Source organism: Apis cerana, linkage group LG15 (genome assembly GCF_029169275.1).
Source record: "Apis cerana isolate GH-2021 linkage group LG15, AcerK_1.0, whole genome shotgun sequence".
Lineage (NCBI taxonomy): Eukaryota > Metazoa > Arthropoda > Insecta > Hymenoptera > Apidae > Apis > Apis cerana.
In genome coordinates, this window is record NC_083866.1 from 1,128,629 (window position 1) to 1,140,875 (window position 12,247).

The 12,247-nt window shown below is 20.3% G+C and overlaps 3 protein-coding genes across 23 annotated transcripts in view; 1 reads left to right on the forward strand and 2 right to left on the reverse strand.

Moving 5' to 3' along the window:
• The window catches only part of LOC108003729 (PH and SEC7 domain-containing protein), a 137,908-nt gene extending 136,618 nt beyond the window's left edge, over window positions 1–1,290 (reverse strand). For all 6 annotated transcript variants that reach the window (XR_009832778.1, XR_009832777.1, XM_062085323.1 and 3 more), the window contains exon 1: window positions 632–1,290. Coding sequence is in view for 4 of the 6 variants with exons in the window: in XM_062085323.1 (XP_061941307.1) it covers window positions 632–766 (135 nt within the window). In the remaining 2 variants the exon portion in view is untranslated. The remainder of the gene's footprint in view (window positions 1–631) is intronic.
• Window positions 1,291–1,651: 361 nt separating this feature from the next.
• Window positions 1,652–3,165, forward strand: LOC108003730 (CDGSH iron-sulfur domain-containing protein 2 homolog). 2 transcript variants are annotated; one of them, XM_017066185.3, is made up of 4 exons: window positions 1,652–2,028; window positions 2,197–2,288; window positions 2,556–2,672; window positions 2,905–3,165. In XM_017066185.3, exons 1-4 carry the CDS (start codon window positions 1,932–1,934, stop codon window positions 2,992–2,994), a joined length of 396 nt encoding a protein of 131 aa, XP_016921674.1. In that variant the 5' UTR covers window positions 1,652–1,931; the 3' UTR covers window positions 2,995–3,165. The 2 variants fall into 2 exon arrangements, with proteins under 2 accessions (XP_016921674.1, XP_061941331.1); XM_062085347.1 differs by having other exon boundaries at window positions 1,907–2,040.
• Window positions 3,166–4,002: 837 nt separating this feature from the next.
• Window positions 4,003–9,233, reverse strand: LOC108003731 (probable ATP-dependent RNA helicase ddx42). Of its 15 annotated transcripts, none has more exons than XM_028669666.2 (10): window positions 9,092–9,233; window positions 8,483–8,682; window positions 7,017–7,054; window positions 5,717–5,882; window positions 5,284–5,415; window positions 4,946–5,149; window positions 4,773–4,847; window positions 4,408–4,657; window positions 4,265–4,337; window positions 4,003–4,204 (listed from the first exon to the last, which is right to left on the reverse strand). In XM_028669666.2, the coding sequence occupies exons 4-10, from the start codon at window positions 5,757–5,759 to the stop codon at window positions 4,199–4,201; spliced, it is 783 nt and encodes a 260-aa protein (XP_028525467.1). In that variant the 5' UTR covers window positions 5,760–5,882; window positions 7,017–7,054; window positions 8,483–8,682; window positions 9,092–9,233; the 3' UTR covers window positions 4,003–4,198. The 15 variants fall into 15 exon arrangements, with proteins under 15 accessions (XP_028525467.1, XP_028525468.1, XP_061941326.1 ...); XM_028669667.2 differs by having other exon boundaries at window positions 9,085–9,206; XM_062085342.1 differs by having other exon boundaries at window positions 8,793–9,203.
• Window positions 9,234–12,247: the final 3,014 nt, after the last annotated feature.

Below are 12,247 nucleotides of genomic sequence, written 5' to 3' on the forward strand. Positions count from 1 at the left end.
AAAATAAAAATGCACAAAACAAAAGAGCATATATCGATATTCAGTATTTTATATAAATCATACTACAGATAAATAATATATATATACGATATTTTCCAAATCAGTATAACATTTGCATCTCCATTTCGCTTCGCTAAAACAAAGCTTTATCGCTTTATCTCATTTTATCTTACAGAATATAGCTTATGCGACATATACAAATATTGTTTTCAGAAATGATGTCAACTTCTCTTAGTTTAGTGTAATTTTCCAATCCTGAACAATATTATATCAATCTTAAGATTGTTCCTGATAGAGAACATAAAATATTTAATGGATGTTTTAAATGTTACAATCTAATATAAAAAACATTAGCAACGACTTATAAAATGTAAAAATAAAAAATAATCAGAGGTCAAGAAACAGACAGGGCGACAGAGGGTGCTCGCGATAATAACACGGGTCGATATACACCGGGCGTTATTTTGAGGAGCCTTCGCAGGATTTTCGACAAGCACGTAATGTGTGTATAAGTAGAACTTGGGGTTGTTCTTTCCCTAATCTTTAAATGTTTTCAAATTTCTCTCTCTATTTGTGATTTGCAATAGGCAATCACAAATGTATAAAAAATACGATTGAAGCAAATACTCACCTTGCCGCTCTTTGCTGCCGGCGAATTTTCAACGATGTCGTAGATGACGTGCGGCAAACCCGCGGTACCAAGGAGCGAAAACCCGAATCCGGATGAGTCGCCGCGGTTCAGAGTGACCACCAGCTCCTCAGCCATGTTTCGAGCACATTGATCACCTCACTGTCATTTGACGCACATTCACGAAACCCGCACACCGTACACAAGGATTATCCGGCGACCCGTGTTTATTCGTCTTTCTCTCTCTTTCTCTTTTTTCCGTGTGTCACTAGTTACGTTTTACGTGCTTTTGCTGTGGCACACGCACGTATACGCACACACAAGAGGAAGCAAAAGCCCCTTCGCGAACACTTTTCACACTGCACCGCGCGATAGAATCGCGCTCTATCTCTTTTCTTTCTTCTTCTTTTCCTTTCGTCTTTCCTCTCTTTTTCGATTTACGAACTTCCTACTACCCACTGTACATCAACGATGAACTGTAGCAGTGATATCGGAACAATACGTAGAAACGCCACTCCTGCGCTTTTCGTGATACCGCCTCGAAAACGCGCGCACTTCGTACCTGTGCCTGCGCGAACCGCGGCGGCGTCGCGGTAACCGACCACATATCCTTGCGGACAACGTAACCACCTCCACTCTGCCCGGCGAATGCCTCGCGACTGGATGGCGCCACTTACAAGGCATCTCACAAACCCTACCGGTCCTTCACCTCTCTGACTACGTTAATCAAAATTTACCGGCAATAATAGAATTGAAAATATATATAACTATTTATATATATATTTTATTTAAAAAATATACATATAATATAAATATTTTTTATTGTATTATTTTATAATAGTATATTTTATAATGATTTTAAAAATTAGATGAATTTAAAAAAATTTTTTTAAATTTGTATAGATTTAAAAAGTTTATGATCTATAATATATACACAATGCGATGTATGTTTATATATTATATATTATATATTATGTATATGTTATAATTAAAAATAATTGAATATAAAAATAAAAGTAATAGATACAAAAGAATCAGATATAGAAAAATATAATATTATATTTAAGTATTTCAAATTTTAAATAATTTGTTATTTTAGTTAATATTATAATAATTTTATATAAATAAAGTGTTTAAAAATGCAATATATTATATATTGTATTTAAAAGATATTATATAAATGCATATGAAAGTATTTTTAATTTATATATTTCTCTTTGTAAATTTGAAAAAAATAATCACTATTCAAATACAAAGTACAAGTTGCATTTGAAATTGTAAATTGACTATAGTAGTAACAATCATGATGCCAATAGCACATCTCGTTAAAGTAACTCTTCCAAATTATTTAGCTGGATTACCTATTCCAGATTCTATAGGAGGATGGTTTCGACTTGGAAGTAAGAAATTAAGTAATATAATTATAATATATTTAATAATTTAGTAGAATCATATTGAATATTTTTTAGAAATAAATTTTAATCGTGACATTGCAAATTACTACTGTACCACTTTCTCTATCAATTTTATAAGTGTGGGTTTATGAATTTTTTTTTATTCTCATTTAGTACGAGACTGGATTGCCTTAATTCCACCTACCGCATTAGTAGCAGGTATTGGTTACATGTCATACAAAGCATTTTGTCCATTGGCTAGATCAGTAAGTATAATATATTTGCTTATTATTATTATAGAATATCAAGGACATCATGATTAAATATTAGTTTATATTTTATTCTCTTTTAATTATATAACAATATTCAGACATTTATATTTTCATTTGTATTTTCTTTATATATAAATAATATTATCTTTTGTATGAATTTATAATAATATAAATTTATATTTACAATGCACATCATTTACAAAGAATTCCTTGTATTGAATAATTAATAAATTATGTTATCTATCTTTTATCTATATGCAGCCATGTGGACTTGTGAATCTCAGTGTAAAAAAAGATGTAAATAAAGTAGTAGATTCAGTTGATATAGAAGATATTACTGAAAAAGCTGCATTTTGTCGTTGTTGGAGATCTAAAAATGTAAGTTTATATATTTTTTATAAGAATTCTTATTTATTAAATTTTTGTATTTGATTCATTCTAATTAACTATATTTCAAATATACAAAAATAATTTTGAGTCATATAAATATGTAATTAAATAATTTGTTTATATATAAATTATATGCATATAAAAAATATTAATATTAATTTAATAAAATTTGACAGACAAAAATTGTGATTAATATTTACAATAATTTTTATTATATCAGTGGCCATATTGCGATGGTGCTCATGGACGTCATAATCAAGAAATGAATGATAATGTGGGTCCTCTTGTAATTACAAGAAAGAAAGATTAATGTGTACCATACACAAATGTTATTGTATGTACTTTCAATCTGATTAATAACAAGAAAAAAACTATTTCTGCAAACAAAAATGTAGGTGTCTTATAAAAAAATGCATTAAATATTGATGTAGATAAATATTCAAAATAAATAAAAGAATAATGTTAAGTACAAGATGCAAAATACGCATTTGTTACTTGTTATTAATTTATAAATAAATATTTATTCTTATAAATATTTGTTTTGTCAATAATTATGTAACTTAAGTCATATATGATCACATAATTATGAGTTAATTATATAATTATATATTAATATATTTTTGAAATATCTTTGAAAGATTTAAAAATCAAAATAAATAAAAAATATATATATATATAAATACATAAAATGTCAATTGAAATTTATTTATTATATATAACTTATAAATAACTGGAATTTGCATTAAATGAAGCAAAAGACAAGTCAGATAATAGAAATCTCATTTTACTCTCATTTTAATCCAAATCTAAATTATTTATAATTTATAAATAAGCTGATATTCTTTTATATCAATTTTTGTGTTTATTTTGATTTTTAGAATTACTCTCCAAAAATGTCCAATAAATGTAGTAATTTTCTATATAATAGATAAATATTATATTATTTTATTTTAATTAAATTGTTTAAAAAAATGTTATTAAAATAATAATTCTAAAATTCACTAATTGATTAAAATATTTATACATCCATTCTATATAATATAAAAACAAATGAAAAAATGATAACAATACATTATAAAGATTTAATTTAATACATTTTTAACAACTTTAAATATTGCAAAAAAATGAAGATTGTTGGTTACACTAATTTAAAAAAAAAATTGGTAGATTATTTTAATATCTTTAATTTTTTTATAAAACATTTAATTGATACTTATAATATTATATTATTTAACATTATTTATTTATTTAGCATTATTTTAATTTCTATAGGACAAAGAAAAAATAATCAATAAGCTGAAAAAATAAATTCATAATATATATAAAACATTTATATTTATATATTATAAGAAATGTACAATATTATTCCAAATATATTTGGTGTCTTGATTGTTTGACACAATGCATGTCTAGTATCACAGATCAATAAATCTTCATAGTTATATTATCAGCCTTGGCTATGAATTATTATTATTATTATTTTTTTTTCTTTACAAACTATTGCATTTGTTAAATCACAGCTATAACATATAAAATGAAATTATTATATATTTAATCTATTAAATATTTATTTAACATACCTCAAAATGTCGCAAATCATTAGTATCAAATTCTAATTCATTAACAAGTAATTCCCGATGTCCATATCGATATCTAAAATATATAAATATTTAAATAAAATAATTTATATCATATAATAAAAACTGATAAATTTTATACTCACTCAATATACCGCCTCCAAATGATCATACCAATATATACCAATGCAATTGCTACAGCAAAACTGATTGCGGTAATTAACGCTATAATTCCTGAAGACATATGTTTGTTGTTTGTATGATTGACAGATTTCATAGTCTTAATAATATTTTCAGAGCCTATATTTGCAACAACTTTATCTACTAGCAATGGCGATATAAAATCAATCGATGCTTCATTAATATTAGTAGTATGTTTTAAATCTGTACTTGTATCTATTATAATAAAATATATATTTTATTTAAAATAATATTTAAAATATGTAATTAATTTTTAATGATTGCATTATTTTTAGAAAATAATTTATTGCGATAAAACATATTTTTATACCTGAATTATTATTATTTATGAAGTGATCTGTTTCAACATTAATGTTCGTAATATCCACAGTTGTTATCGTAGATTCTTGTAAAAAAAAATGTATAAATAATATATAATACAAATAATATAAATCGTTTTTTAACTTTGTAATTATTTAAATTTCATATAATTATAATAAAAACCTGTAAAATTTAATAATGGAATTTGTTCTATGTTGTCTTCATCATCATCATCGTGTGGTGTCACATTACAATTAAGCATGTCGTGTTGTTCTTTTGTAGAAGTACAATTTTGTATTTCATTTTTTTTTTTTTTTACTTCAATTGTACTTACAACTGTATTGATTGAATTTTTAAATATAAAGTTATTATTTTCGTTTATTGTTTCTATATTTAAAATAAAAATAGTAAAATATTCAGTACATTTTACAGCAATAATTTATCTATCATTAAGTGTAAATTATATAAAAATATTGATCCTACACATTTTAATCGAATTGAAAAAAATTATTTCTACCTACCCTTTTCTATAGTCTTCATTGAAGATTTAATTGTTTTATTATTATTCAAAATATTAGCCATTTTGTTTAAGTTTATTACAATATTCATTTTATTTTCTTGTTTATCTTGTGGAAGTGAAGATACTTTACCAACTAATAACGAACCATAAAATAATAAATTCTTAATTCTATTATAAAAATATATATACAAAAAAAAATTAACAACATATAAATATTCGTCAATTACCATACACTTACTTTACGTAAAACTATTTCTGATTTTAAAAATAAAAGAAGTTTGTATATTTTTATTTTTACATTATTTGATAAATCTATTGTTAATTCGATTGTTTAAAATATTGAGGAAATCATTATCTGTAGCTAGAGTATCATATTTAAACAAATGTTTAATTTAATCATTGATATATAATAAAAATATCATAGCACTTCTTACCAAACAAAATCACCAAAACAAAGGTCACCGACAAGTGAAACATTTTTTTCTTTGTTCTACTATTTCTACTTTTTATCTCTCTATACTGTTGCGAATTCTAAACTGTTACGTTTTTGCACTTTCTATTATTGCTTCCCAAGTTTTAATCTCTATGACAGAATCGAACCTGAAATCAAATTGATTGCAATTATCAATTTTAAAACCCCACCATCTACTATTCGTTTTATCTGTTATCTTAGATAAACTTAGGCAAACAAATATATTTTTAATTGTACGATAGCATTTTAATGATATTAATAATGACTTCAATATTTTGATTTAATATATTTAATTAAATAAATAATAAGATGAATAAATAATCAATATCAATTTCTAAATATTTTTTATTGAATGTGTTAATTTCGATTATAAAAAAGATTAATTACATAACTGTAAATTATAATTGTAAATATTGTGTGTGTGTGTGTGTGTGTATTTGGCATATTTTAAATATATTTATATCAAAATAATTTTTTTTGTATTTATATTTATATATATTTTTCTTTTAAGATTTTTTTTAAATCTATAAATATAATAAATTTTCCAAAATAAATATTAAATTTAATAAATAAATATTATTTTCCAAAATAAATTTTCCAAAATAAATATTAAATTTAATAAATAAATATTAAATAAATAAATATTAAATAATGTTTTAAAATATATTTTTTTTATATAATATAGATTTATATATAATATAATAAATCTTATTTTAATATTTTGAATTCGAAATATGTATATATATAAGTAAACTTAAAAATATAATTAAAATTCATTAATTTATTTATTTAAGAATGAGTGATTTTTCAATATAATCAGAAATTTTTTATTAAATATTTATATGATTTAATAATAAATAATAATTAATGATTTATGATAATATAATTAATAATAATAATATTTAAAACAAAACTATAAATTTTATATGAATTGTATAATTTTGTAAGCCAAAAATTTGTGTTAAAAAAAATTTTTTTATTTGTTATTATATTTCTATCTCTATCTATCTCTTATTTTTTATTAATCTTACATATCTCTATTAAATTAATTGTTTATCAAATTTTAATTATCTATAAGGTAACGCCATCTATAAATATACTCTTATATTTGTATTTTTATTTCGAAGTAGCACATGTTGTAAACATTATATTTTTAAGATACATAAAAAAGAAAAAATTTAAATAATAAAATTAAAAAAAAATAGATTTGACTGATCAGCTTCCGTTTGTCAGTTTACTATTATACCAATTGAGTTACTTACCTATTAATTTTTTTTCTCCTTGAACTTCAAAGTATTTGCTATCCATGAATAAATAAAAAAAAATCAATTATTATTTATACTTGTATATAAATAATTTAAAACATGATATATACTTCTTATAATACTACAATATATATTGTATTCTTATCTTATCTATATCTTAAACTGAATAATATTTGAAAAATTTATTTAAAAAAGTTAATAAAATAAACTTTATTTTAATTAATTAATATGATTAATATGATTTATATAATATATATAATTAATTAACTATAATATTTATAATACATATTTATATTTATATATTTTATTTTTCATAAAGAAAAATGAAAAATGTTACAATGTTAAAAAAAATTGCTATATTATTTATATAATGTGAATACATCAATGAATATTCACTTTTATTTTATGTTGATGTTTATTGTATGAACATTGTATTTTTTAAGAATAAAAAATTATTAAAAAATCTTATATATGTATATTAAAAAGATTATATATATATGTCATTAAAAATGAAAATTAAAAAATATGACGCTTCATTACAAAAATATAGTAGTAGAATTAGTATGTTGTATACGCAGGAAATCTGTCGAAATTCTCTTCACGCGTTATTATGTCAAAAATGTAAAAGTGTTTTTAATAAAGATTGTTTCTCAGAAATAAATTTCCTTCTCTAGTTTTATGAGTTACTGAAATTCTTGTCTTATTACGCATATATAAGCAATATATTGAACAGAAAATAAGAAATATTTTTAAATGATTTACAATTTTTTGATTATTTATAAAATTAAAATGCAGATGGTATTTTTTTAGAAATTATTTATTTATTATTTTCTATTTTTTATTTTTTATTTTCTTAGAAATTAAAGAAAACTGAAGAAACTTATATAATTAGTATATGCATATTTATACACAAAATGATTCACGAAAAGTATAATATGAATTTTAATAATTTCTGAACATAATATAAATATATATATTGTAAACATATATCTGATAAATATTCAGTAAAAAAATAAAAAAAATATTTCAAAGTAAGAAAAATAATTTTATTATTGTTTGTTTAATCTTTGATCTGTTTTTGTTCTATGTTTATTTCTTTTTATTATTTATATATTAATACATATTTTATACTAATGAAAAAAAGAAATAAAAAAATAATTATAATTGCATGCAGAATTGTTTGACAATGATGTCGATAATTAGAGTGTATTATAGTCCAATTAATATGTCACTTTTATTATTACATATTAAATAACCAAAAGCAATAGAATGTAATCGTTGGTCACGTATTTTGAATATATTTTATGATGAAACATTTATATTTCAATCTTAATCATTTCAATTTTGATGAAATAAAGTACAGAAATTACAATCATGAAAAATTCTGATGGATAAAATAATTCATATATAACGATATATTAATTTATTTTTCAATATATAATATAATCTTTAAAAGTTCATACCTTCGTCAAACGTGAAAGTAGAATGCTCCACTTTTTCTCTATTTGTAATCGTTTAATGAAGAATCGTTATGCATTTAAGAGAGAACCGGGAAACAAGGGCAAAACTCGAAGAATAATCGTCGTATAATTTGTATAGATTCACATTTGTATAGATAATTACACCGACAATTGCAATATCCCACAATCGATTGTTATTTCTTCTAAGATAGGAGAAAAAAATATACACAAATTATTTCACTTGTTATTCATTTTTGAATTCTCAATTGTATTTTATACGTTATTTTAATAAACAGCTAAAATCTTAACATACTATATTTCTTTAATACATATTAGTTTTTAAAGAATTAACACTTTTTAATCGATTAATTGAGCTAGCAATTATTATCATTTTATTATCAGAAAAAAATGATCATAATAAATAAGTATCTGATCTTAAAATGCTTGAAACTTTTAAAAATGAATTTAAAAAATAAACAAATTTTTAATATTATTATAATTTATACTACTATAATTTTCTTAATTATATTTAAAATACATTTTTAATAATAAAATAAAAATAAAATGATAAATAAATTTTAAAATATTTTAATTTATCGAATTACACATTACTATTCTATTCCATATTGTTTAACACTATTGTTTAATAATTTTAAATTAAAATCTCTATAAATTAACTTCCACTACACTAAGAGTTGTTCTTTCCCTTGAAAGAAACAGCATACTACTGTACGTTCTATGCGACTGGAAAGGTAGGTATAGTAAGTATAATAGTGACAGCATAATAGCAACGAAAGGGTAATAAAATAACATGTAAAAACAAAAAAAAATAAAATAATAGTATTAATAGTATTTATTTATCAGTTGATTTAAAAAAGTCATTATTTATGTATTATAAGTGGAGTCTTAAAAGATAAGAAATTTTAATATAATCATTTGAAATTATTTATTAAAATAGGTTAGGATTAAAATTATAAAAAACAATTTTGCATCGACAATAGTGACATCTTCTTGAATACTTTTTTTAGCTTATTTTCGACTTAACTATCTTGAATTTATTGAGTTTAAATTGAATATTAATCGAGTTAAGAGAAAAAGCAAATATATAAACATAAAAAAAACAAAATATTAAAATTTATTTTGACAATTTATGATATTTTATTTTATTTATAAATTTATCATATATAAATAATATAATTGGCTAATAAAATTGATAATAAAAATATATATTACCGATCATCAAAATTCGAAATCTATTCAAACTATAATATATAAATAAGCCAAATTGATTATTCAAATTATTTATAAATAGTTTACGTATAAATTTATATATATATGTATATCTTATAAATAAAATATGAAGAATTAGATTATTTTGAAGAACAAATTTTTTTTTTAAGAATTATATTCTAATGATGAATATTTAGATTTAGATTATTTATTATTATCATTTATTTAGGTCCTTTGTTCTGTTTTTAATTGATATCTATAATTGCAAATTAATTTTAAATAATCAATAATTTTAATATATTATATAATAACTTATTAATATATTGATAATATAATTTTGATAAAGTTGAAAATTTCAACTATTTAACTAACTATTTTAATTATGCTACTTTAAAACATTATTTGAAATAAAATATTAAATTATATATGTATAGAATATAAAAAAGAATTTCGAAAATCTCAGAGACATTGTTGTTGACAGTTATTCAAACTTCATTACATCGACTTATGTATTTTTTTATGTATTTTATATAACTTCCACTTATTATTACAAATATATGTCATTTTATTCCAATTATTAAGTTTTTCACATTGTTTGAAAATTTTTATTATAATAATTGAATTCTCAATGAATATTAGTTATTATTAGATAATTATATATTAATTTTTAACAATTAAAATATATTAGCTTTTCATATTCATGAAATAGTTTTACTTTTTATATTGAAGTTTCCACTATTCAATATCCGACAATAACAAAAAAATTAAAAACAGAGGAAATAGTATTATAAATATTATAGTATTATAAATATAATTTTATCTTATGGTATTTTATACATCATTAAACAAATTTGAAAAGTAAGTTGCATATTTGCTTATATTCTCTTCTCGTTTATCCATATCCATCGTTGATTAATCTTTTCTTACTAAAAGATTTTTCTAAGAGATTTTTAAGAAAAGATTCAAAATAAAGTGATCATGTATCTATTAAATTATTAATTAAATCAATTTTTAAAAAAAAATCTTAAAATTTATTTTCTTAATCTTTTGAATTATCTATATTGATCAACTATATTATTTCGTAAAATAACAATTTTGAAAGATATGTGTGTAATTATCACAAAGCAAATTATGTATGCATACAAATCTAAATATAAATAATTTCAATTAATTTCTTAATTCTTTAAAAACTTATATTAAATTGAAATTTTATAGAAAATTCGTAAACTATTTTTATGTTATTATCAATAAACTTATGTTATTATCAAACAATAAATAAATAAATTCATTTTCAAAAATAATATATGAAATAGTTATTTAATTGTCTGAAAATGTATTTATATATTATTTAATTTTAATTTTAACATATTTAACATATATTTATTTGATTTTCCAACAATTTTATAATATATTATTAAATAAAGTAATTTTGTAATGATTTGGATTCATTTTAGCACTATTATGCTATATATAAAAATATATATTATTCCATTTCATCTTGAAATCTTACATATTTTTTATCGGTAAAAAAAATATTTATACTTATATTATGGCTCTCTTCATTTTTATTTGAATATTTTTTTTATATCTCTTAATTATTTTCGAAATTTGACTGTATCTATATAAAAAGAATTTATAAGAAAAATAATTGAATAGTAATGAATAATTAAATGCACTTTAGTTCATTTTTTTGATCGTTTTATCTAAAATTATAAATGATTTCATGAATTGAATTATGAGATTTTTTATTCTAAACATGTGACGGATAAGATTGAGAATGTAAAATAAAAGTAAACGTTTGTGATTTATTTCACTTCTCAAAAGGAAATTATGTTTTTTATATTATTGAAAGTAATTTTCTTATCTCTTATTTTTATTTATTTAAATTTTTATTTATTTTATAATTATTCTAAGATTATAGAAATATTAATTCTTAAATTTCAATATATATTGTATATATTGTATATGTAGTATATATGTATATATATTGTATATTGTATATATTATTGTATACTTAATATTTATATGCGTAATTAAACAAAAATAGTTTATCATTATATTAATGTATACATTTTTAATTAAATATACAATTATAAAGATTAAATATCAGTGATTAATGTTTTTTTACAATTTTGTATTTAAAAAAAATCAATTCTTTATTTAATAATTTTTCATTTTATTTTTTAGAAATTATACAAAAATAAGTATATATTTAATATTTCTGCATAATTAATAGTAATGTTATAAATATTTCAACGCTATTCAAGATCAAGAAAATATTTTAAAATGAAAATTATATTATTTATTATCTTACACCACAAATGAAATAGATTTTATATTTTATTTATATCTATTTTAATAAATATTATCAAAAATAATTTATAATTGTTATTCAACTATTAATATTCCAAATAAATTTTATTATTAAATAAATATTCTAACATTATATTAATATATCAATAAACGCTAAAAAATGATCAAGAGATAGTACAAAGAACTAAAATCATAAATAAAGAAATATGCACAAAGAGAATATTT